The 25,374-nt window shown below is 40.2% G+C and overlaps 1 protein-coding gene across 17 annotated transcripts in view; it reads left to right on the top strand.

The window, feature by feature from the left end:
• LOC105194137 (broad-complex core protein) overlaps window positions 1-19,455 on the top strand; it is a 59,874-nt gene extending 40,419 nt beyond the window's left edge. For 13 of the 17 annotated variants that reach the window (XM_026138260.2, XM_026138255.2, XM_026138264.2 and 10 more), the window contains one exon: window positions 1,092-5,064. In XM_026138260.2, coding sequence (XP_025994045.2) covers window positions 1,092-1,825 — 734 coding nt within the window. In that variant the 3' untranslated portion in view covers window positions 1,826-5,064. Of the gene's footprint in view, window positions 1-1,091; window positions 5,065-5,932; window positions 7,306-10,411 lie in introns of those variants that run through there. The other 4 variants (XM_026138269.2, XM_026138268.2, XM_026138266.2 and 1 more) reach the window with 2 other exon arrangements.
• Window positions 19,456-25,374: the final 5,919 nt, after the last annotated feature.

Below are 25,374 nucleotides of genomic sequence, written 5' to 3'. Positions count from 1 at the left end.
GGGCGCGAAACACGAAGAGGAAGGGCGGCGAAGTAGAGAAGCGGAGGACCGACGTGGGGTAGCGTTGCCACGGGTAACCGGCTGGGTAAAATCCCGCAAAGAAGCGTTCGCGAACTCCGCCGTGTGCTCCTGTCGACGACGATCGTTGTCGTCCTACACCGGCACACGCTTCGCCCAATGAATGTTACGGCGTGTCGAACGTGCTATAAACGCGTCCTCGTCTCTCTCGACGGGCTCGACTCGATTTAGATGGATCACTCGAACGATCTGCTCCCGACAGATCCCGATTGCGACGTATTAGCCAAACTTTGAATTTTAACGTTTGCCTCTACTGTCTGACGATGTGTAGCGGAAGGCAAAGTCGTCCATTTGGAATCGCTTCGTTAATCCTTAATACTGTTTATGGCGAAATCATGGAATTAAATTAAATGATGAGCAAAAGCGCGCGCGCGCGCGCTTCGCTCGCGGGCGATGGGTATACGCAAAGTCAATCCAACACGTTATCCGTTTTACAATCGCCTCGCGTTGGATTTTACTTAATTATTATCCATATCTGCTTTTCCTCGTCTAGCCTTTTAATTCCATAATTCTGCCGTCAAGAGCAGAATTACAGATCTCGACGTGACAGTTTCAATGACATTTTTCTTTTCCGCCACATTATAAATAGGATTCTAATTTTAAATACAATTTAAGTAAATCGAATAGATCGGATGGACACTGCGCGCCAGGTCTTCGATAAAGGATCTAGCTTAGATCTTTCTCAAGTTAATCGTGATTTAGTTGACTCTCGCCGTCTCGCAACGCTACGCAAGACGTCGCTCTATATACATACATATATATATATAATAGGTAGCCTATTGAATAGTATCCATGTTAGTAGTACATTTGGAATTCACTCCTGCCGAAAATCAACAATCGCGCGTATGACATTGTAGATAGAGAAAGAGAGTGTGTGAGTGGGAGAGAAAGCGAGAGAGAAAGAGAGAGAAAAAAGTAAATAAATATTCGTACTAAAAGTTGCTCATTATGGTCTCTAAATGATGTCGCGTGAATCCGGCGTGTGGACTCAGCCCCCTCCTCTTTGGTTGCAGACCAGGAGGTCGCCGAGGAGGACGGGGGTTGGCAGTCCGCTACCAACATCGAGTATCAACGAAAAATACAGGAATCGAACCAAAATACGAGCGCAAATCGATACGGCGAGACGGCGGTGGTGCAACCGCAGCACCAAGAGCTGCCGATAATCGATCTCTTAGACAACATTAACGATCAGATGGAGATCGTGCTGAAATCGGAGCCCATCTCGCCGAGGATGGACGAGTTCGAGTCCTGTCTCCTATCGAATCACACGATCGAGAGGCCGACGGATCTCGATTCGACGACGACGACGACGACGCACGAGTATCGTCACGATGGCCTTCGAGATAAACAGCAGCAACCGCAAACGTCCGGAAGATGTTCGAATAATGACGCGTCGTCGCCGCCGTTCGATCTGCGATGGCTACGATCGCGAAACGGTCTCGTGCAAGGCACGAAGCACGTAGACGCGTCGTCGTCATCGTCGTCGTCGTCGCGCGCTTACCACGAACCGGCGGATCATAAATCCTCGAATCGCACTTACTGCAACTTCTGCCAGAAAACCTTCTCTCGCGCCTGGTCGCTGCAGAGGCACTTGGCCGACACGCATTTCTACGTGCCGCAATCCTTGTCATGCGACCAGTGCGGTAGGAGCTACAAGTCCAGGAACAGTCTGGTTAGTCATAAGAGCCAGTATCACGCCCGTAAGGACCGCAAGGAACACGAGGCACAATGCGAAGTCACGTATTGAACGACGTTACCGATCTAGGACGAGCCTCTCCGTCGCGTCGTATCGTAAAACAGAACGAATAAAAGAACTAAGAATACAATGTCGTGCGTGTACGTGTGCCGAGTTACCCATACCGATGCCAGACCTTGGAGATTTCTACGAAGAGAGAGAAAGAGATGTTGTGTAGTCTACCGACTGTCAATAGAGGACATACGTTTTGTGTGTATAAATGTGTTCCACTTATAGTATGTTACACTACCGTTAACGTATTGTAATTATATCTCAGTAGTATTGGAGCGGAAATGTTACTAGTCGCGTTTATTCCTCCGGCAGACAATTACCTCAGTTGAGACCAAAGAAAGAAAACTGATCAATATGATTCCGTATCTGTAAGCTCCGGAAGCGCAACGTTATTAGTTACGTAGTTAGAGTGTAGAGTTATTAATTTAATAGAATGAATTTAGTCGTACGAACTGAAACAACGTAATTTTCTAAAGTTTGAATTTCGACGCGCGGAAACAACCTGTATTGCTTATTTGTGATATCGCGTTTCATTTTATCTTTAATAACGAAAGTGTGTGTCAGATACGTCATTTCGAGTTATTCGAGTTATTAATATCAAAATCGGGCTCATTAAAGTTACACCGGTCTGAACACACGATTCTTAATTTTTTCCGTTTTAATTTTGTTTTCTTGTTTTTTTTTTCAATTTTTGGATATACGGTCGCTATTCGCGCTCGTAAAATAATATTGCTAGTCGACTAGTTTACCCGATGAGATTTTACTGGAAAAAGAGCTCGAATTGTTTTGCTGTTATCTGTTCCTCGATATCGGACGTATTATGAAACTGAAGTCGTTATAAAAATGCTGGTTGACTGTTTAATAGATGAAATTATTTATTAAACAAATGTTATTTGACGTTGTGCAATTTGTGACATTTCGTTACTTGTACACAAAGAGATTACAAAAGTGTTATGTTTTCGCGAGAACTCAGGTTACACGAAATGTATAGCTGCGTTCGTTTTGATATATGAAATAAATATCGCATTGTTCCTGTGACCCGTGAGATTGTAATTACATTTAAGAAAGAACTCGACCTACTGTTATAAAACGCGATGTATAATGCAGTATATGAGCCGTCGCGACTTAGCGGCGAGGGGGAAATAAAAGGAGATAATTAAAGAAAGAAGAAACGATGAGTAAAATGTTGTTTCTAATGAGCGAGCGCTATCTATCACGGCCTAAATATCGCGCGAGAAGAAAGAACTTCTGTTGGTAGCTCTTTCGCTCAAGGCTACGAAAATGCCATTAATCATGAAATATAGAATACATTACGCTTCATTCGCATCACCTCATTAGAAACAGATATCGCATTTGTGTACACAGCTCGCCCATATTTCCACTCTCCCGCGCATATTCATACGTGTACATATATAAGATATTACGCTCTATTTTGCTGTAAATAATATGCATCGACATGGATATATATGTATGTATATATATACTAAATATATATACTATATATACATATATACTATATATATATACCTGGTGATCATGAAACACTAACTTCATCGCTCACGATCGTTCGCTGAAACTTTAGAACTGCTTGCACTGTGTTATCCTAATTGCGCTCGAAAGAAGCAAACGTCATACAACGAGCTGAGAACGGTGCTGCAAACGAATCTTGTTAGAGGAGCCTCCCGGAATAGAGCATCGCGATTATTACCATTGTCATCGTATTCGATCGATGTTATAGCGCGCCTTTACGGTGTGCTTCGAAAAGATTTAAGTTCGATCGTTACGTGATTATATAAAGTACAGCTAGACGGATTACGATCGAGTAAAATCATTTGAAGATCGTTTATACGCGTAAGAGAAGCATATAAATGAGATATTACAATAATACAATTGATATTTCGTATCGCGTTCGAGTCTCTAAAAATACAAGTGAAATTTCGAGATAAATTATACAGGGTGTCTCACACTTATATATAAATATACCGTGACACCCGTTAATGGCAGTTTCCCAAGGTCATTTCGAAACGAAAATTCCAATATCGAAATGTCGAAACTATGATAGTTTTTAAATGAGAAAAGTTTGAAGTTAGCAAATCAAACTGCCCGAAATTCGCGCGCTCAAATCGCACAGTGAGCGTGTACGCAAAATCAATACCAACAAGGAAAGAACAATTTTATTGTAGTGTCTAAAAATTTAACTTGATACAGATCAGAAAGTAATTTTACGTTGGATTATCAAAATAATTATGCAAGACGTTCAAGCGTGATGAGACCGCTGTGAAAAAATTCTAGCGACCTTAAACGTCCAATATAAATTTTTTAGCGATTCAGTATAATTTTTTTTTTCAGATTTGCGCATTTCAGCAAAATTGTCCTTTCCGTGAAAAGTAAGAATTATATTTGGAAACATTTTCATATCACTGTGCGATATGCCATACTTGAGCGCGCGCATTTCTGGCAATTTAATTTATCAACGTTTTTATTTCGACATTATTGTATCCTTGGTATTTTAGTACATTGGGATTTTTGTCTCGAAATGTTCTCAGGAACATCTGCCATTCACGGGTAAGTCTGGGACACCCTGTATATGAGATTAGTACTTACGGTATGCATTAGCATTTCTTGTTTGATGTTTTACTCTTGATGGCATTTCTGTGTAAAATTATTATTTCTCACTTAATATGTTATCTGATAATAAGTGCTACATAGAAGTTAGTATACTCCGTTTAGATGACTATATCTTCTATTTTATAACATTTTAATAATAAAGATCATGTAAAATTGTCCGTATGAGCTTGACGAAATTAATCGCGAGAAAAGAGAAAGCAAGATACAGTCCGTAGCGAGAATGCAAATGCGGTAAACGAAAACAACGGCTATAATCGAGACAGGAATGACGAACGCGATAATGATAGCACTGGAGAATATTGACGACAAAGACAAGGACGACGACGATACTCATCATAATGATGGTTATAAACCGTTTATTATACCGCATTATAAACGATAATAATCGGACTAATAAAAGGATAAAACATTACTACAACGGATAGTAACAATGTTGATACTGACGAGGTTGAAGGTGAGAAGACATCGATCGTGACAATAATGGACGTCGAAATATATAGAAATGGCAAGATCGATGGCTCGTTCAAGTAATACGACAATGATCGGAATGAAAATGGAGGAGAATAACCGCGACGATGACATTAGCAATTATAATAACGATGACGATCAAGCGAAATAAGAGAGAGAAATGGTAATAACAATAACATGACATTGACACCGACGACGAGGTTGACAATGACTATGACTTTGGATAAAGAGATTAACGATCATGACGACTGTGGCGTAGTACAACGTAGTCGATTGTACAGAGAAGTTGACCATCGGACCGTACGAAATCTCGGAAAAAAATAAAGAAAAATAAATAATAAAGGAGAAAAACGAGAGGTATACGGTGACAATGGTTGCATCCGGTGTACGTTAGAAGGTGTTCCCCTCGTGATAATCATTACGTCACGCAATGAGGCGCAAGCAAGCAGCGACGGCAGTAGCAGCACCCATAAAGCATACATATAACTTAAGGTGGTTTTAAGAAATAACACGTAAAAACGAGTTTTGGGCACGGCTTGTCGGGTGACGGTGGTACGACGTATGCTCGATTAATAAAGGCGCAAAATAAAATACTAAGAGGCAAAAAGAGAGCACACGGGCGCACGATATTTTCTCAGCTGCGAAAATTGTGGTGGTGTGATTTTAAATGTGAACGGTGGTGTAGGAGCGTGGAATGGGTGGTGTGCGATCGCGAAAGACGAAGCCGCGGCTAGAAAAGAAGCCTTCCCTCCCCTCTCTCCAAAAAAAGAAAGGACAAAGTAAAGAAGCATAGGGGATGATGTCCTTTCTCTCTCTTTCTCTTTTTCTCTCTTTCTCTCTCTCTCTCTCTCTCTTCTTTTAATTTTCTCTCTCTTTTTCTCTATCTATCTCAACCCCGCCCTGCCTCAGTCTAATGTCTACTTGTCCACCTGTCCGACGTCCGTGCGACGTTCCGTGCGCCAAAAACCCCTACAAAAGTAGTAACCCCTGTGTGTCTGGTTCTGCCGCCAGGTCTGTTGGCTGGCAGCGGCGCGAGCGATGAGTTTCGATGCGAGCCGTGCAACAAAAACCTGACCTCCCTAACGCGGTTGAAGCGGCACATACAGAACGTGCACACCAGGCCCAGCAAGGAACCGATCTGTAACATCTGCAAGCGGGTTTACTCCAGTCTAAACAGTCTGCGCAACCACAAGAGCATCTACCATCGACAGCACAACAAAATCGAGCAGCAGAGAAAGGAAGTAGCGCAGGTTCGCGAATGGCAGAGAGACCAGAGAGGGCACACCGAAAGAAATTACTCCGCGCAGCAACAGCAGCAGCAACAGCAACAACAGCAGCAGCAACAACAGCAGCAGCAGCAGCAGCAGCAACACCAGGCTCAACAACATCCGCGAATGGGATGAGATCGCTCGCCGTTCGTTCCCCTCACTTTCTCTCTCTCTCTCTCTCCCTCCGCCATGAATTTTCTACTGGCGAGGGTATACCGGATGTTCACACGACACAGGCGTATGTCGCCGTTATCGATACGGATTAAGATCCGACGCGATTCGGAATTTTTGGGATTGCCGACGATCGAAATACGCATTTCTCGCTGTGCAGCGCAGTACAATGTAGGCCGACGGATTCGAAACGTTGAAATCTCGGTTCTCCGTTCGTTTTACCGTATCCGGACACTCATGAGAAGACAGGAAGTGCAAAGTGCGAAGGAAAGTCGATCGATTATACGATTGTTTTGCGACTTAATGTGATCTAGTATACCGTCAATGACACCCTTTATCGCAGAGTAGCGTGGAGAAAATCACGAATTGAGAATCACTTGAATCGATAGCGCGTTCGATTTAAATCGGTTTCTAATTGCGTACATATGCCGGCTAGTTCTCCGTACCAACGTCCGAGGGATGCACTCGCGACAGAACAGTCGTCTGTGAAGCACAATATGCGTCATCTCGTTTCTGATGCTCGATGAAATATATGAGTCGGATGGGCGACGTCTTGAAATATAAAAGCCGGCAAGTTCCGGAATTCGGGTGTGTCGCTTCGAACAGGATGGGCGACACAGCGCGCGCAAAGCTGCATTGATATTTTTTATGGAAATAGTTATCTGCATCATTTGTAAATATAGCGTTGCGAAACGAGCGGAAGATCGGACCAAATGTCCGCGTGTATTAGAATCTGATGAGCGATTACTTATGTGATAGGCACAACTTCTTCGATTTTCGACAAGGGCCACGCGATTTGTTGTTATTTTTATATATTATTTATGTGACGAGCACACACAATAATTGCAGACAAGGTTCTGTTTTTCTGTTTATCGTCCTACGTGGCGGTACAAGGAAAGGTGCGGTACAAAAAAAAAACGGGATAATAAAATATTATTTAATGTATCTAATTTATTCGTACTATATACGCTCTCCACATTCCTTTAAACAAGGCAATTACAGTTGGATGAAGTAACTGTTCCCTTTCCCTCCATTTTTCTCCTTAATTTTCCTTACATTCTTTCCTGTATAAAGCGCCTCTGTCCTTTCCTTTGTATCTTATCTACAGAGTTTTTTTTTTTGCTGTGATTTAGCAATAAGATTTTATTTTCAGGGATTTGAGATATATTTGCGTCACGACACACGCATTTATTTAGCGCCATTTGCAGAATTGATGAGTCTTCCGCGATATTCATCATGGAAAATTAATATTTCTATATTTTTACGTCGCTTTAATTTTGAATTTATATAATTTATATAATTTACTAAATTGGAAACGAAATATAAATGTGCTGTAGAAGCTCCATTGATTTTCGTAAAATTGTATTTGCGCCTATCACATTCGAATAGATTTTACTTATTGAAAATTAATTTTGTGTCTTTTAGGATGGTTTACTTAAATCTACGTAGCGCGTAAAAGCGAATTAATATTGGTACTTTAAAATGCTAGTAGGAGGAAACATTCTATAAATTATAAGTATTGTTTAACATAGTTTTCCAGACTGTTCCACATTTTGATGCTTTATTTTGTGCATGCACATGTATCAGTATTTACACAGTGTTTCTGTATTTTTATTAATTACAGTTTTGAAGCGATGTGTTCTTATTATTTTAGATTAATTAAACACTCGGTTTAAGAAGCCTCATTGAAAAAATGTTGAGAAAAATTGTCGAAGCTGTTCGCAAGTAAACAAGACGTGCATTAAAAAGATTATAATCGCTAAAAATAAAACGGTATATTTATCGACAATGAACACACGCGTGCGTGCGTGTGCGTGCGCGCGCGCGCGTGCGTGCGTGCGTGCGCGCGCGCGTGCGTGCGTGCGTGCGCGTGTGCACGCGCGCCAATGCATTTTTCGCTTGTCGCATTTTTGGGGGAAGGCACGTTTTCTGGATATATCCGTCCTTCTTCTTAATCTATAAAGGAAAAAAACAAGATATTTTTTTTTTATCTCCGATGTTATCCATTATATCCGATGTTATCCATTATATCTTTTCTATTTGATGTGTTGTAGTAGTTGTTATCGCCATTAACATTTTTTCTCTATCGGCAAGTTTTCATATTATTGTTGCTGCTGCTATTGTCACTCTTGCTACTATTGCCTCTACTATTACACTCTCTACTGTGACCGTTTTTACTATTATTTTATATATATTAGTTACCGTTACCGTCGTCCGTCGCCTCTACTGTTGACACCGGAGACACACTACTCCTTTTCCATCGAAAGTCAGTTAATATGCCGGAAGAAAGTGGCACGTTTACTTTTACAGCTCGGAGAAAGGTATGTGCGGACATTTCGTTGCTTGTTAAGCTCGCTTGGAATATCTTTTTCTCTCATCGGGCATCGTTTCCGTTTCATTCGGTATCCCGTCATAAGTGTTCACAAAGTACAACGAGTTTGTTCAAGTATAATATTATTCGCCTCATTTTTGGATTTCTTCTTGGTTAGCTCTAAGCGTAATACTCGATCACGATTTATCGGAAATAAAAAGCAAGAGACTAACGTTGGATTATATTGACTGTGAGACTCGAGTCGTTTAATATCCGAACCATTTAAGACTTTATTTCACGACGACGGCAAAACGGTTACCGGTGACGACCGTCTTGGATTTTCGTTCTCACGAAAAGAACAAGGTCTAGAGAAATTCATAGATGCAGCGACAAGTGAAAATGCGAAACAGGCGAAATATATCGATTACAAACTAACACACACGTAACTTCCATTCAAAACGCAACAATGATCTTCCTTTTTTTGTTTTTTGTTTTTTTTTTTCGTTTGTTTTTACGTTTTTACGAAGAAATCCGCGAGACTCGCATGGTCGCTTCTCCGGCAGTCTACGATCATCGCGCTTATTATGCATGACCAATGACAAACCAGAGCTCCGAGCCACATTTATATCTCTGCGATTAAGATGCAGGCAGAAACGAAGTACTCGAGCAACGTACGTGGCTCGCAGGGACACTTCAACAGGCTGTCAGTAAGAGTATCGGCGGATATTCAGTAGCAACTTCCTTTGATACCACTGCCGATCTGCTTTCGATCTGCTCCCATTTATCCTTAAACTCGCCTTAAACCCACCTTCCTCCCCTCCAAAACCAACCGACCTGCCAGTAATTTGACTGTCAACGAGAACCCTCCACGTTTGGAACCCTTAACACCTTGGCATATCAACCCTATCTCTAGCCCTAATCATACAAGAGTACTTAGCAACGTATCGTAACTAATCTTGTCCAGTGATATTAATAGCAGTCGTATCTTTGTTCTTGTTTGTTCCCGGTCCCGCTCGCTCGGCTATACGTTTGGCTCTGGTTCGTCATTGTTCTGTGTGTACCTACCCGCTACCTTCACGAACACGGACTTGCGCTGGGGGTCCATCCACACACGTGGCTCTCCGTGTGCCTCCTACACCACAAATATTGGTTCGTAATGGAAATATTTCTTTTTAATTGGGTGTCGATGCATATGTAACGGACTATGGTACTTGATTTCATTTTTTTTCTCTCTCTCTTTCTTTCTCTCTCTTTTGTTTAAATCTCTTTGCATATTTCACGTTTTCTCCCTCTTTTACGCTCGTTCATATCTGCATTTACGTGTCTGTTTATATCTCTGTTTTTTACATTACGTTTCTGTCTATTTGTATGCATCTATTTTTATTTATTTATTTATTTATTTATTTTTTATTTTTTCATGTACGCACATTTAAAATCTACTTTTCATATAAATTTATCGACTTGTGCGCCGCCTCTACTTTGTTTCTATCTGCTATATTTATCAACTCACACATGTAACTTCTCCCTGTCTCGCTTTGCTTGCCTACCGCTTTATGAAAACGCTCAACCGTATCAACGCTACCTCTCTCTCTCTCTCTCTTTCTTTCTTTCTTTCTCTTACGTTCGCATTTCTTACGTCTTCGACGTCTTCACATTTTCATCGGAACGGGGAAAAAAATACTTACGATTCAAATTATTAAAAAAAAAATTGATACGTTCATGTGATCGCGCGGATCTCAGGTCCGCCCTCGGCGATCCTCGCGATGCGACTGTCGCACCCGTTACACGGTAGCCTGCTGCCACCAGGAATCTGCTACACGTGCGACGTGTGCGGCAAGACTCTCTCCACGAAGCTCACCCTAAAACGACACAAAGAGCAGCAGCACTTTCAGCCCCTGAACAGCGCGGTCTGCGCGCTGTGCCACAAGGTGTTCAGGACGCTCAACAGCCTGAACAATCACAAGAGCATCTATCATCGTAGGCAGAAATAGAAGTGATTGCGCACGCGCGTGTCTTACGTGCCAAGAGACATCACGAAACGAGCTTAATAGACGCTAAAAAAAAAAAAAAAGAAAATAAAGAGTTTCGCGCTGTTCGCAACGGCCGTGCGATCGACCAGGTCGTCGACAGCGTGGCCAGAGAGAATCGCGTCGTTCTCTTCTCCGAATTCTTGCTGTCTAGCCAAAAAGAAAGACGGGGGGAAAAAGAAAGAAGAAGGAAAGCAACATCGAATGTTCGGAAAGACGAGTGATTTCAGCCTGTTACTCGATTCATCGATCTATAGTCATTATACCGCGCGTATTTACGCTGAATGTCTGTACAGCCGTCTGATTTTGCTTGTTTAGCTGATCGGGATGCGTGATCCTTAACCCGAGAGTGATTCGCGTCGTTTGTCGCTCCTGGTTTCGAATCGACGCAATTTTGCGATTGCAATGATAATTTTCTCGACTACGATTATTAGAGTGTCGGAACCAAGGAAGCTGCGGTGCGTACAATCATCGAAATAATTCTCGTGGCAATTTGCCAATCCAGGCTTTGTAGGGGATTGACTTTGTAGGAGATTGTGCGGAGACCACGCACGCACGTGTAAAGCGAGATGAGAATCAGACACGGAAACATTTAGCGATAAATATACGGTGGAAAATTGATTGCGGACCTTTGACCGGTAACGGACCGCCGACGTTTTGTACGAGACTTGTAAACGCAATTGTTATGTTATTATCACCTGTCGATTGTACATCGGTCATAATGGGTTTGACATTTGGGACCATGGGATGTGGGAACTGTGAATTCTTTTAGCCACTCGATCATTCGCGGAAGATGCGATTATCGGAAACAACTCGGTCATTCTTCTGAGAGACAATAGGAGCTGCGTCGAATGTCGCCATTGTGTTCACGATGTTTGTGCGCGTATCCTTAAAAAGTCTTCTTCGTGTGTCTCAGCCGCTCGGCAACAATTTTTGTAAAAAAAAAAAAAAAAAAGTAGGGAACGCACGTCGGTTCGCGCGAAAAATCAGTGCTTCCAGATGCGAGTGTACGTGGTAAAATGTCGTTATCATGCGCGAACTGGGAATCGCTAGAGAACTCTGGATCGCGCCGTTATTTTATATATATGTATATATATTCCCATTTTTTTTTTTATTATTATATTAATTGGATATTATGACGAGACGGTGATATTAACGTTGATATCGCGCTCCCGAACTTTCAAGGAAGTTTTTAGGATCTAATTAGTTGACAAAGTTGTGATGAAAAAGAATGAGACTGAACGGGAGTGCAATCGAGCTGATTGAGGGGTTGGTTTTCCGAGTTGATTTTCGAGTTGATTCTAATCGACGCGTGATCCTCGAGGCGTGTGCCGTTAGCAAATCGTTTGTTCGCACTTTATCGCACGCGTAATAATTCACGGAAACGATTACTTAGATTTTGCACTTAAGATTTGCACACACCCACCCACACACACATCACACACACACACGTACAACGACCACATACACGTACACACTGGCGTTTATGGTTTACGGGACCCAGTGCCAATGGATTAAAATAGAGAAAAAAAGTAATCTTAATTATATAATTACTTGTACTTATTTTTTTAGCGTACACTCTTCTCGTATGTTCTTCTCTCTCTTTTTTTTTTTTTTAATAATTTTCGTTAATATCGCAGGAGCATATAAATGATCGGTCGCAAAGACAGGTCGTATAATAGACTGGATATACGCGAATGCCGATGTTAATATCATTTCGCAGATTGATGTCGGTGTATAATCTCGTTGAGTACAATTTCCGACGGTGCAGCTGCAGCGATTATCGCGTCAATGCGATTATCGTGATTTTTGTCGCAAATAAAAAACGCAAGGCTCGTCCTGTAACACAGAGATTTGAGCTCGCCGCGATTATAGCTGCTTCAGTCTCGGAATCGTTAGTGTGGGATTTAATTGTAGACGCACTTCGGCTAAAGGTTCGGCGTCGTTGTTCCGCGATGCGGGACGAGGTGACCGTAGCCGAAACCGTGTCAAGAGCGCTTATTGGCTATGAAACGCGAATTAATTTAAGCTTTATTAGTTAGATCGATATTACGCGAAAATGGAATATACTATTCGAAGTAGGCCTTTCGTGTCGATGGCACGATTGTCCAGCCAAGGTGTAGGTAGAAGCGTCCAGAAATAAATTTTTTGATAAGACTGCAAGCGAGCCCCGGGATAGGCACAGCCATTCGAGGAGTTTTTATCGTTTCGATATTAAATATTGCCCGATTTACATGGTTCCGACGGCTTGAGGGGAGGCGCGTTATGGTTTTCAGAGGGGGATAATCGAATTAATTTAGGTCTACGAGAAATATTCTTATATCGTCGCTGCTTGAATCGGGGAAAAGTGAGAGATGCAATGGTTTAATATATAAATATATATTACGCATATATATTTTACCCTAATATATTCATTCCATATTAAAATGCTTTAGCGGGCTATCCTATATAGACTTACATTCGTTTTTACGATACCTAACGAATTTTACATAAAGTACCTTACTTTGTTATTACTATTAATTATTATTATTATTATTATTCATATTGTATATTGCAATTATCATTACTATATCGATTATTAGTATTGCTGTTAATATTGTTATTAATATTATTATTGGTATTACTATTATTCATGCACTTATTGTGTTACGGCTGTTTCCGTACTTGATGGGAGCTTCGCTTAACAACATGTTCCATGGACATAGATTGCATCACTCTCGCGGTGTATTCGGCCGAGAATTTATCTCACTCTGTACGTTCCTTCTCGTCCATTTTGCGTTCTACAACGCTTCATAACGTCCTCTATCGGTCGAATCTGTCGAATGATCTCGACGCGTTTCGTTCTTTTTTTTTTCCATGGCTTTCTAATGGTAATGCGTCTTCATTAGTTCGAGGGCAAATGGACGGGAGAACGATGAAGAAGAATACGCGTGCTATCAATGCCAAAATAATACAAAGGTTCGGAAAACGTTCGGAACGCGTGCGAAGAAGATTTGCGAGGTTCTGGACGTCTTTTGGACGTGTTGTGTTATGTCTGAAACCGATAAATCACCCGCGTCCCAAGTGACTCACAAATAGGCAGCCGTATACATATACATACTTGTCACCGCATATAACCGTGAACGCTATATTTTATTGTAATAGAACCTCGACGATTCACGCCTGGTAAGGAAGAAGTCTGTATGATGATTGAGAGACGTCACCGTTCTGTGTCACGCGAACAGCTTATATCGCTGATAGATCACTTGTTAGGCAGGGGCTGACGAGTGCACCCGCATCGGCCTAAAGTACGATCGTTGTGTGTGGTTCGGAGTTAGATAACGAGAGATAATCGTCTATTTTTCTTGAGGACGGAGTCGCGCCGAGTTGGGACACGATATGAGAGATGTCGAGTGCACAATTGCGAGCGAATGTGAGTCCACCATAATGCTGACGTGCGAGATTAGGTGCGTGACACGATCGGCGATCGCGAGCGATTACGTTCCGATACCTGAGTTGCGGTAGATCGGAATGTCGTAATTTCGGCGAAATTGAGTGCGACGCAGAGTGATGCCACGTGGGAATACGAAGTGTTTCGCGACGGTCGTTGAAATGGGTCGAGTTTTGCATTTAAGACGAGACTTTCTTGAACCGGTGCACAGTTAAAGCGAAGTTGACTTACAACAGCGAGGCGTGACTAGCGCCCGTGTTATTTCCGTTAATGAAATAGGTTTCCTGATACGCATTCGAAATACAGACGGAAGTCGGCCAGGGCTGAAAATCGATAGGTCTCCGGAATCACGGAAGCGATGCCGCTGTGGAGTGTATCGGACGTGTGACTCTCGCGCGCGGGATGCCAGCGTAGCTATGATAAATTCAGATCGCGATTAGAGAGAAGCGACTGGGGCGAGATCGCATTAAAAGCTGAATGATCGCGATGGGAAGCGAAGGACCGCGTCGCTTCGAATCGAGATGCGCTAATGAGTGCGCCGCCGAATCGCTGCAGGATCGCGTCGTGAGATTCGAGTACGACTGAACCGTAATAAGGTCCAATTTGCGCGATCAAGTCGAAAACGGGCCTTATTCCCACATGACATCCATTAGACACTCGTTAGATCTCCATAACTGCGTATGGAACGTCTAATGGAGGTCCGATGGACGTGTGCAACGCCTAACTATGGATTTCTAGTTGAAATTTTATGTACGTCTAATGGAAGAGTTCCGAATCTCCATGGCAGACGTCTATTTAGAGATTTTTGTTCCGCGTGGGTTGCGTTTCCTGCCGGCGGTAACACGAGTGCATCTTTAGCTGCCGTTGAAGTAAATAATTTCTTACTTTGTACCGTTTGGAAGGAGAAACCCCATAGTTTTCTTCATTGCTACGCACACACACGCACGCACGCACACGCACGCACGCACGCGCACACAAACAAACGCGCGCGCGCGTGTCACGTCCTTCGCCGATTTATCGATTCACTCGGCTCGATTTGTGCCTCGCAGACCTTTCGCGTCCTCTCGCCGATCGCACAACGAATCGCATAACTCGACAACGGATCGACCGGGAAACAATGACGCGCCCGTACATATATATATTATATATATATTTTTTTTTCAAAAAGTGCACAAATCCGAACATATATCCGCGCAAATTCGATTCGGGGTGACGAACTGATATTTGCGCGTGCACGAACTCGCATATCGGTGTGTTCACACTTCGGCTCGTGTAGGCAATCTCTGACGCAGGTGTACATGCACGTTGAATGCATTTATAGATAGGCTATGATAATTTATGTTAAACTATGTTTTATGGAATGCATCCCGTTGCGTCGCACGTATTTTCCGCCTCTCGCATTATAATCCGGATTAATAAGTATATACCTTTCAGGACGCGCCATTCAGAACGAATGTATTTTGGGATCGATTAGTCAATTGTTACATGGTAAATGGACACACGCGTAGGAAGTGTTGACTTGTCGATTAAACTTTCCGCGAGTCGGATAAAAAGACAAACGAAAATTAACGATTATATTATGTACTATAAGTATCGTAGATTAATTGTAAGTCTTTCATATTAACGACGGAGGATTGCGCGGAGGAAGACTAGATTTTTTTATACTCGGGGGCAATAAATCGTGTGTACATATATTCGCGAGAACTCTAGAAACGTCAAGGAACCGTCTTGCTGCCGGTACATTTCGGCGGGGGCGTGCGAAATAACGTGCGACGCGGTGTGCATTAGCGCAGGCAATTTTAAATAAGGAGAGAAGATTGCGCTGAGAGGTGAAACAAAGGCAAAAAGATTGTTAAACCGAGGGAACGGAGAGGATCAGGAAGAAGAATGAAGCTTTAAATTACGAGAATAACGAACACAGTTTTATAGTGGTCAGGAAGACAAGAAAGGACTGATATTGATAATATTTAAATTAGTAGAGTTATTCGAAGAAACGAATTGACTACTGTAAAAAAATGGCCAAATATAATTGCGAATATATATCTATATATAAATATATATAAATATATATATATATACACATGTATATTTATATGCGGGTGCGTGACGTGCTTGTGTATGTTCGTACATTACTTCGCGCGTACGAATGTTACGCACGTACACGTGTACGTGCACGCACACGCATGTAGATATATTTGTCCTCCGATCAGCGGTCGGTGCGATATTATGCGAATAATAAATTATTAATGAAATTAATGTAAATTTGACTGAATATTTAACTACAATTTATATATTAATAGAGATTTATTTGAGCGTCTTCTTTGTTTATTGTTCGTTTAATTCTTCGCTTTTGTGTTATACTCCTGTGACACGCGATATCGTGCAGCCAACAGATTACCACCGGTTTATGCGTTATATCGAAGACTCGTTAGTTTGGTATAGTAACAGCCGTTGCGACGTCATTCTTCATTATCGCCTTCGGTTGCGCATCGCTCTCAAGTAAAAAAGTCGGGGGGGGGGATGTAACACATGTACTCGTACGTGCCGTAAATATCCTTGACAATATTGTGTATTGTCCAAGTCTTTCACGGCTTGCAAAATAGGATTGTTGTGCAATTGACGAAAGTATTGCGATCGAAAGTACTGACGCATTACGAAAAAATGTCGATCGTTAAGGACAACCTTGTTCAGCAACATGTAAAACTTTTATCTAAAGAAATAGGTAAATAGTTTTTGCTTTAAAAATATTTATTTTTATGAAAATAAATAAGATATAAAAGCAGAATAAATATGAAAATAAATAAACAATAATAGCGTTCTCTAAATAAATGCGCGTATCACGAATTAATCTTGATAAATTATCTGATATTAAAAAGTAAATCATTTTTTTCTTTACACTTATTTTCGAATCATGAAAGGTATTTGTTTTTAATTTTTCGCGAAACTGCTCATATTTGAATTTGAAAATGACATTTTTTCGAAAAATTTCTTTTCGCTACTATTATCCTTTCGTCTGATTTTTTCTAGAAATAATTAGCATCTGGTCGCTGATTATGAATCTGTAGTCAAAATTTTAAAATACAAAATAATGGATTTAATGCGTTTCACTCAGATTTAGCAATAAACTTTAGCATTTTGGTCTACGACATGAATCTGAAATTTGAAATTAAGTAACAATTCTTTTCATATAACCCTGACGTTCTTTCAAAATAAAATCTAGAAAGAATTCGCTGTTACATTTTTTGTGGGAGATACGTATTTTTAACTTTTACATTACATATGAATATTTGATGAGATACGCAGATCAAGGAACGAAACACAAGAGTGTTGACTTTTTGTGAAAAGTCTCATTCTTCATGTTTAAAATGAGCCCAAAAAGAAGTCACTACCTTTATTTTTGGATATAAATCTTTGAAGGACCGGGACATGTATGTCCTACCAGGCACGAAGGGGTTAGAAAATTAAAAGTCGTAAAAAGCTTCCATGATTCGATGCTGAATGTTATTAAAGATATTGTTTTAAATTTCAAATTGATCCGATGAATCATGTTTAAGTTATCGTGGCTATCACTTCGAAAAATGTTTTTAGAAAAATGCGTACAACATTCAACACTTTTTCAATGTAACTTTGCTCGCGCGTCTTGTTTTTTTTTATAAATACACATTTTTAAAACAGAAACACACATCTATTTCTCTAAACAAAAGTTTTACACGATGTTGAAAAACATTGTCTTTTTTTATTCGTTGGGATCCTATAATCCCTTAATTGGTCTTCCACGCAAGAGATTCCTCTATAAAAATATTATAGACGCGTGACCGAAGTTCAGAGAATTATTTTACGAATGCTCGTAATTTCTGAAAGTTTTTTTTAAACCTGGCACTTTGTTAGTTTTTACGGTAAGATGGTTTTCATTCGATCGGACTTGAAAGCGATGCGCGACGAAGCGTAAGATCGAGATCTCGTGGCGCGCCGAGACAGACGAGGTCTACCCTTCCGATTCTGATGATTAGGCGCTGCTGAAAAACGTCCGATATGAGGAACTCCTAACCAGGCTTCCGAGCACGGGAAAGACTGAAAATATTTGTTGATTCGCACGTGTCGCGGCGGGCCGCGCGCAGCTTCGCGAGATCCTTCTATCGCATTGGAAATGTAGGGAGACGCGCGAGTCGCATGTAACCGACTGACCTGATTCGCCCGAGAGAGAGAATCACGACGTGTTCCATTATATATATATACATATATATTTACTGCATATACATATATATGTAGTTTATTTCGCTGCTATCTGCGACGCGATTGGATCGACGACTGATTTGGACTGATCCGTTTCTAACATCGCAAGTTTTTTTTTTTCTTTTATTTTAATTAATTAAACGACGTGTGTGCTAATATGCATATATATGTATACATTGGACTGATGCGTGAAAATTGTTTGACTGATGTTACCAAATCGTTGCTTAAAAGTACCTAAATGTTAAGTTAAAGAATTTTATAAATTTATGAGAGAACGCGCGCGCGCGAGCAGGAGATACGTTAGGAGAGGAGGATCGGCAAAAGGGGTCACCGCGCTGATGCAGATTCGCGAAAATCGGATAGGCCAAGCGAAAGAGAGGCGCTTCCTTATGTTTTCTCCTTTCTTTTCATATTTTTTTATTCTTCTTTTTGCTGAAGGAGGAGCGCACCGATAGATGTAGCAATCGGTATAATGTTAAGCTCGACTGTGTAGTACAACAATTGAGATGCTCGTGAAAACGGACTTGCTCTCATTCTCGACGCACATATACCCAGTTTTTTTATCTCCGCTTTCTCTCTCTCTCTCTCTTCTCTCTCTCTCTCCGTGTTTTTTTTTTTTTTTTTTTTTTACAGTAGACGAGCGTGTCCCGAGATCGTATGGTTGCTCGTCGAAGCACACGTATGATTTGCTTCTCCACAAAATCTCCGTGGTTTCCCCATGGAGAACTTCTCCGTTACTTCCATAGTGCTAAATGATAAGCGCGATATCTTATCGAAAGCAGCTGTTGAAAAAGAAATAGGAAAAAAAAACACAAAAAAGAAAGAAAAAAAATAGAAAAACGAAGACTCTTCTCGCGTGACAGCTTTCTAACGATACAGTAAGTCTTTAATTTTCCGTTAGTTGCGTTACAATAGGATTATACATTGCGATTACCCACCCGGGTGTCGGACAGATAGCTTTCCCGATTAATATTCTTACACAACCACTGGCTATAAACGGACAAAAGCGACGCAGAGAGAGAATTACATGGAATATAAACTCTCCGAGTAGAGGAGCCTTACGACAATGTCGAAAGCGCCAAGCACTTGTGTAATCCACATATCGGCTTACTTACCCGAAAAACTTTGGAAAAGTCTCCACTGTCTTGGAAAGGTGATTCCGTTTTGGTACAAAATGTTTCACGGGACCGGATTGCATTTGCGCGTAAGGCAACGTTCTCGGGAAAGCAGATCGGGCGGCGATAATAATATAATAATATATGAAACAATGCCAGGAGAACAAAGTGACGTAATGTAACGTTTACATTACTCGCAAATGCGAATTGGACCTTGAACGAAAACTCGTGCGTTATATACCGTGATAATTCTGTTACGTTATTTTTCACACCATGTCTTGGTTATAATATATATTTATTAACTATACATATATACATATATATACATACATATATATATATATATATATATATATATATATATATATATATATAATCGCATCGTCGATGTCATCGTGACCGTCGTCATTGCCGTGTCGCTATTACTACCGTTATTATCATTACTATTATATAACGCGATAATATTATTTTATTATTTTCTTTTTTTTTATTATTGTGTATCACCAGCACACACTCATCAACCGTCACCGTCATCATAGCTATTAATATTATTTTCATCGGCATCACAGCATTATCATTTGACATCATAATCGTTCTTATTATCGCTATCGCTATCTTTATTGCTACGATCACTATTATTGTTATTATTATCAATTCCCGCATTCTCGTTGTCACCGACGAGTTATCGTAACTAGTTTCATTACTGAGTTTCGCGTGCTGTCATTACCGCTGCCGTTATCACTACGATCACTATTACACATTATCGCTGCCGCTCTGCTGCTACTGCTACTGTTATTACTATTTTGGATCAGTACGATTATTACAGACACTCATTATTACGATTACGATTGATTGCTACTACGATTATAATTATTGCCACACATTATTATTTCTAAGCAATATCAAATGCATTTTAATATATTTTCATTTTTATATACAATAAGAAATGTACTATATATTTGGTTTAATAACTTGGTTTGTGTTGTCACTTGTTTTTTTAGTCCACCTATCACATCCTCGACGAAAAGAAAGTAGATAAAAAGAGAGGTTTACGTTACACTTACGTTTACGTTACACCGCACCAAATTTTTGACCGAATTTATGATTATTCGGACATTTTTTGTCGCCGGAATACCGATGTCCGAGAAATTGATTCTTTTTCTTTTTCAGCCGAAAGGTAAGTGACGTAAATGCGATTTGGCGTATCCATTTCCCGCTATTCTGATCGTCGTCCGGTTGATATAATTTTCACAACAGACACCATCAAGCATTAAGCAGCTACGATGCTCTCAGATATCGGCAGCGCACGAATTTGTGATATTTTTTATTTTCGTACGCTGCAACAATTCTCGCGAGTGATTGAAGTCCAAACGATATCGGCGCTAATCTGAAACGCGATTCTCAAAACCACGAACCAAAACACAGTCGTTTGTCAATAGAGAATCGATGTTTTATCCTGTATGCGAAAACTAGCCATCTCTTATTCGGTAAACCTCTCGCATTCGCGGTGATCGATAAAAGCTGGAACACAAGTAAATATAAAACAAAGAGGTATGCGAAATAAAGTATAAAAATATATACAACAGTAAAATGTAATGCCTATGAGAAACAATCAGTAAATTTATTATATTATTAATGTCCATCAGAAAGCACGAAGAACGTATCCGCGGTATTGTGATTGATCGGAAATGACATGTGTCGAGCATAAACGATGCTTTTCTAATATGAATTCTATATATAGAGGGAATAAACCAAATAACGTGAACAGCTAGGAAATATATTTATTTTATTAATAAGAGATTTGCCCGTCATTTGTATTTAATACGGATTTTTTAATAAGGTCATACAATACTACCTAAATAATTACCAGTGCAATGTCTCTCGTATCATTTTTATAGTAGAACACGTTTTAAGAAATATTTTGGAGGAGAAATTTCAATTTACTCTTCAAAACTACCTGCGATCGGATAAATTTATAAGTTAAACAATTATATTAGCCGGAAAAAAATGAAGTTTTGAAGAATAGAGGGCAATTTTGGAAAATAACGCGAGGCAAAATTTTTTTCCTCCAACGTCACTTGTGTAATCAATTGAAAGATCTTCTGAAAGCAGGAGCGGCGTAACTAAGCGAATTAAGCATGGTATGGCGCTATTTTTTTAAGAACGCCTAATACTACATATGTGGTTCACAATTTGATTGTTACTTTTTTTTAGCGCATTTCTTAAATATTATCTTTCATAAATTCAGGAATTTACAATTTTTTCCTTACATTTCTTGAAAAGTTAAATTAGAACATAGATTTCAAAAAATTTTGAAAATGTTTAAGTGAATCGAAAATATTATAACAAAATTTGTTTTTTTTTTGTAAACTCTTTAATTTTGAAGTTAAAAAAACATTTTGTAAAAATGAGTTTTTATATAAGAAATTTGATATTATTGTAAAAAAATTATCGTATATAAATATAAATGTGTAATTTTATTTGTAACGTACTATACACGTGATTTTATTCATTTTAAATTTGATGTGGAAAATAAAAAAATTTGTATCAATTTTTTTTTTAAATACTAATGTAAAGCTAAAGAATTTAGAGTCTTTAGAATAGAGTCTTATTTTTTTTTCAAATTACGTAAAATTGAAAATTTGTTTTTTAATATTTTTATTTTACTTTGAAATGTTATAACTTGATGAATCATCAAACGAAAATTAACTAAAAAATTAAACAAATACATACATATAAGGCTCTGATCTATACATTGTATGGGTGCACCGAATAATTTAGCGCCTTGGCTGAAGGAATAGTACGTTTCATGGTGATTATTCAAAGCATTGTATGACTCTATTTCAACAAGGAAGTAGTCTGTATTAAAGACAAATGGCAGATTAATCTCTTATTAATAAAAAAAATAGTATATTTTCTAAGCTTTCATATTATTTCGTTCATTTCTGTATATTTTTTTATTTTACATTCCTCGTATGTATCTTACTTTTTATATATTTGCGTTTCGTAAGCCACACTCTCACAGAAAAAAAAAATTAGTATCAAATCAACAATTCATTGTTTCATATATAAGCAAGAATATAAAACTTTCTTGGAAGAATTTATAATGTTAAACAGACATAATTTATTTATCTAAAGAAACAAAATTTCTTCATGTAAACAAATTATGTCTGTTTAACATTATAAATTCTTCCAAGATGTTATATTCTTGCTTATCTATGAAACAACGAATTGTTGATTTGATACTAACTTTTTTTCTCTGTATGCGAGCAACCGCGTTGAAGATCGGTGTTTCATTTGACTTTCAATTACGTTGATAGTTTAATGTAAAAATTTAAAAATCGTCCATAATCGATTACTAATCGCGTTAATCATCAGAACGCGCTATCGTGAGGAGTATGAAGTAAGAACGATTCATTTCATCAATCAGGAAATATCTGACACTGATTTCCGGTTTAGATTCCGGTTGTGTGTCGAGTGAAATATCTTTTCCCTGCCACGAGTATCTTCGGACAGAGAGAGAGAAGGGGAGAGAGAAAGAGAGAAAGAAAAAGAGAAAAAAAGGAAAAAAAATCTTATAAGTGAGAAGTTTCTGTCGCGTGTCGAGTGCAAACGGTGAGTACGAAGGAGGTGCATATCACGGAAAATCGGAAAAACGAAGAAGCCGAAAGCGGGGACTACCCTTCTCACAAGAACTACCTCGTTCACGCGATCACACGAGTACGAGGGGGTTGGAAAGGGGGGCGAGGGGATTTCGATTTCGTAAAAGTCGCCACGCAGCTCGCCAGAGTCACGCATATTTAATTACGTTTACGTTTATGTTCACGTTTATTTGTTTAGTTTATTTCGAGTTGCATGCTTTAAATGTCATCCAGAATGCTCAATGTACCTGTACTCTCTCGTCGTTTCCGTTTCTCATGTCTGTTAGGCTTCGTGTACACACACATCTGAGATCCGTCGAACAAATGTACATGCATATTCATATTACGAGTCGGCAAACGGCTTGTGTATACACATATTCCACTTCTCGATGGAGGACGTATGCGAATGTGCGGTTCCATAGGCACTCCCGCTCCCGTCCGACGAGCGTCCCTTTTGTACCTCTCGTCCCGATTCTGCCTTTTTCTCCCCTTTCAACTTTTTATTGTCATTATTTATTTCTCTAAGTGATATTATTTAAGATCTTTTAAAGTGAAATTATATTTTCAGCAAAGCGACACGTTGCTAGGACCTTGAATAATTAACAAATTGTTCCGAGGTAATTATGGATTATGTCGATAAGAAAGAGAGCACGAGGTATTTAAAGTGCCACGTAACATGTGTATGTAAGACAACGATATACATATATATATCGACATGAGACTGTGCCAGTTTCATGCAACGACACAATAAAATCTATTATCTGGCATCAAAATGCATCGATGCGTTTCGCGTTCGTCGAATATTTAGCGAATGATCGCCCGGTGTCATTTTGAACTCGCGCATCTCGAAAAATATGCGCAGCGCGTATACGTGAAACATCCACGAGAGATTGCAGAGTAACGCAATGACTTGTGTAATGTCGCGTGTTAATGACAATAGAGTCGAAGCTCTCGTATGAAGGAGAAATTAAGCGCACAAATTCTAAATGAAAATAGCGCCATCCGCCTTCTTTCCTCCCGCAATTTCCTCCCGCGAACGTACATGCACACATTCACATATGGTATACACGTGCGCGAGACGTTTCGGCGTGTGTCCACCCCGTGTCCACGTGCGATCGTGCGTGTACTCGCGTGTGCGTATGTGAATTAATTTCATGCATATGCGTGCGCCTCTTGTCCCGTTCCCTCTTTCCGCATTAGCAGAGCGACCGGAGTTCCGAGGAAGGAGACCGGGGGAGAGGAAAGTCGTCGTTAAAGAAAGTTCTTACTTCGCTCCCCACGAAGAGAAACAGCGCACCGTCGATTCCTCCACATCTCTCCGATTCTTTCCCCCACCCCCCAGCTCCTTCTGTTTCCAAGGACGTGCCGTAACGCGCATAATTGCTTCACTAAAGGGCGCGAGTCTCGTTTTTAATGGATTAAGTAATGCGCGGGGCGTGATCCAGCGCGAGGAGGAGGAGGAGGAGGAGGAGGAAAAGAAGAAGAAGAAGACGTCGACGAGGAGACGAGGCAGAAGGATTGATTTCCTCACAGGCACACGCTGATCGTCGGATTTGAGATATCCATTTATTAAAAAATTTCTCCCCAATGATCTTTATGGCTAAGTTGAAAATGAATTTCAAATCCATTCGTTCGAATTCTTCGCAAGCGCGATGTTAAGAGGATTAAAATCGCCGCGAGGACATTCACTCTTGGCAACGATTTGTCGCGAGAAAAGAAGGAACGAAATAAAATTATTAAGTTCCGTAGAAAAAAAAAGTATTAATGACGCACGACCATTTAAGCGTGGGATACTCACGATAATTTCACGATTTAATACAAATGTTTTCATAATTACTTATCACGTTTATGTACCTCCTGTAAGATATCAAGAGGCGCGGTCTCGTCTCGCGCCCAGTCAACGCGCAGCGAGATAAATTGATCACAAGACGCGAATAATTGGATAATCGTAAGATACGAGCTTTAAACGTAGACGCTTTTTTTGAGCCGCAAGAGGAATCGCCGGCGATCGATGTCGCGTCAAAGCACAGTCGAGAGAATACAAGCACGACGACGGTACCAAAAGGAGCGTTCGAGCGAGATTCGCGTTCGCGGCCGTTTTTTTTTCTCTTTTTTTTTTCCTTAGCGGTCGCGGTATAGGGTTTAAGTGTGTTATGGGGGTGTGCAGCTGCATGAGAGGTGCGTTGTTGTGTTTCAGTGCTCACCTCTATGACGGGGCTGACCTTGAACTCTCTGAACACCCAGTCAGCGAAGAAGT

This window comes from Solenopsis invicta, chromosome 11 (genome assembly GCF_016802725.1).
Source record: "Solenopsis invicta isolate M01_SB chromosome 11, UNIL_Sinv_3.0, whole genome shotgun sequence".
Classification (NCBI taxonomy): domain Eukaryota; kingdom Metazoa; phylum Arthropoda; class Insecta; order Hymenoptera; family Formicidae; genus Solenopsis; species Solenopsis invicta.
Note: the sequence above shows the minus strand (reverse complement) of the source record. Positions and strands in the feature narration are given on the sequence as shown.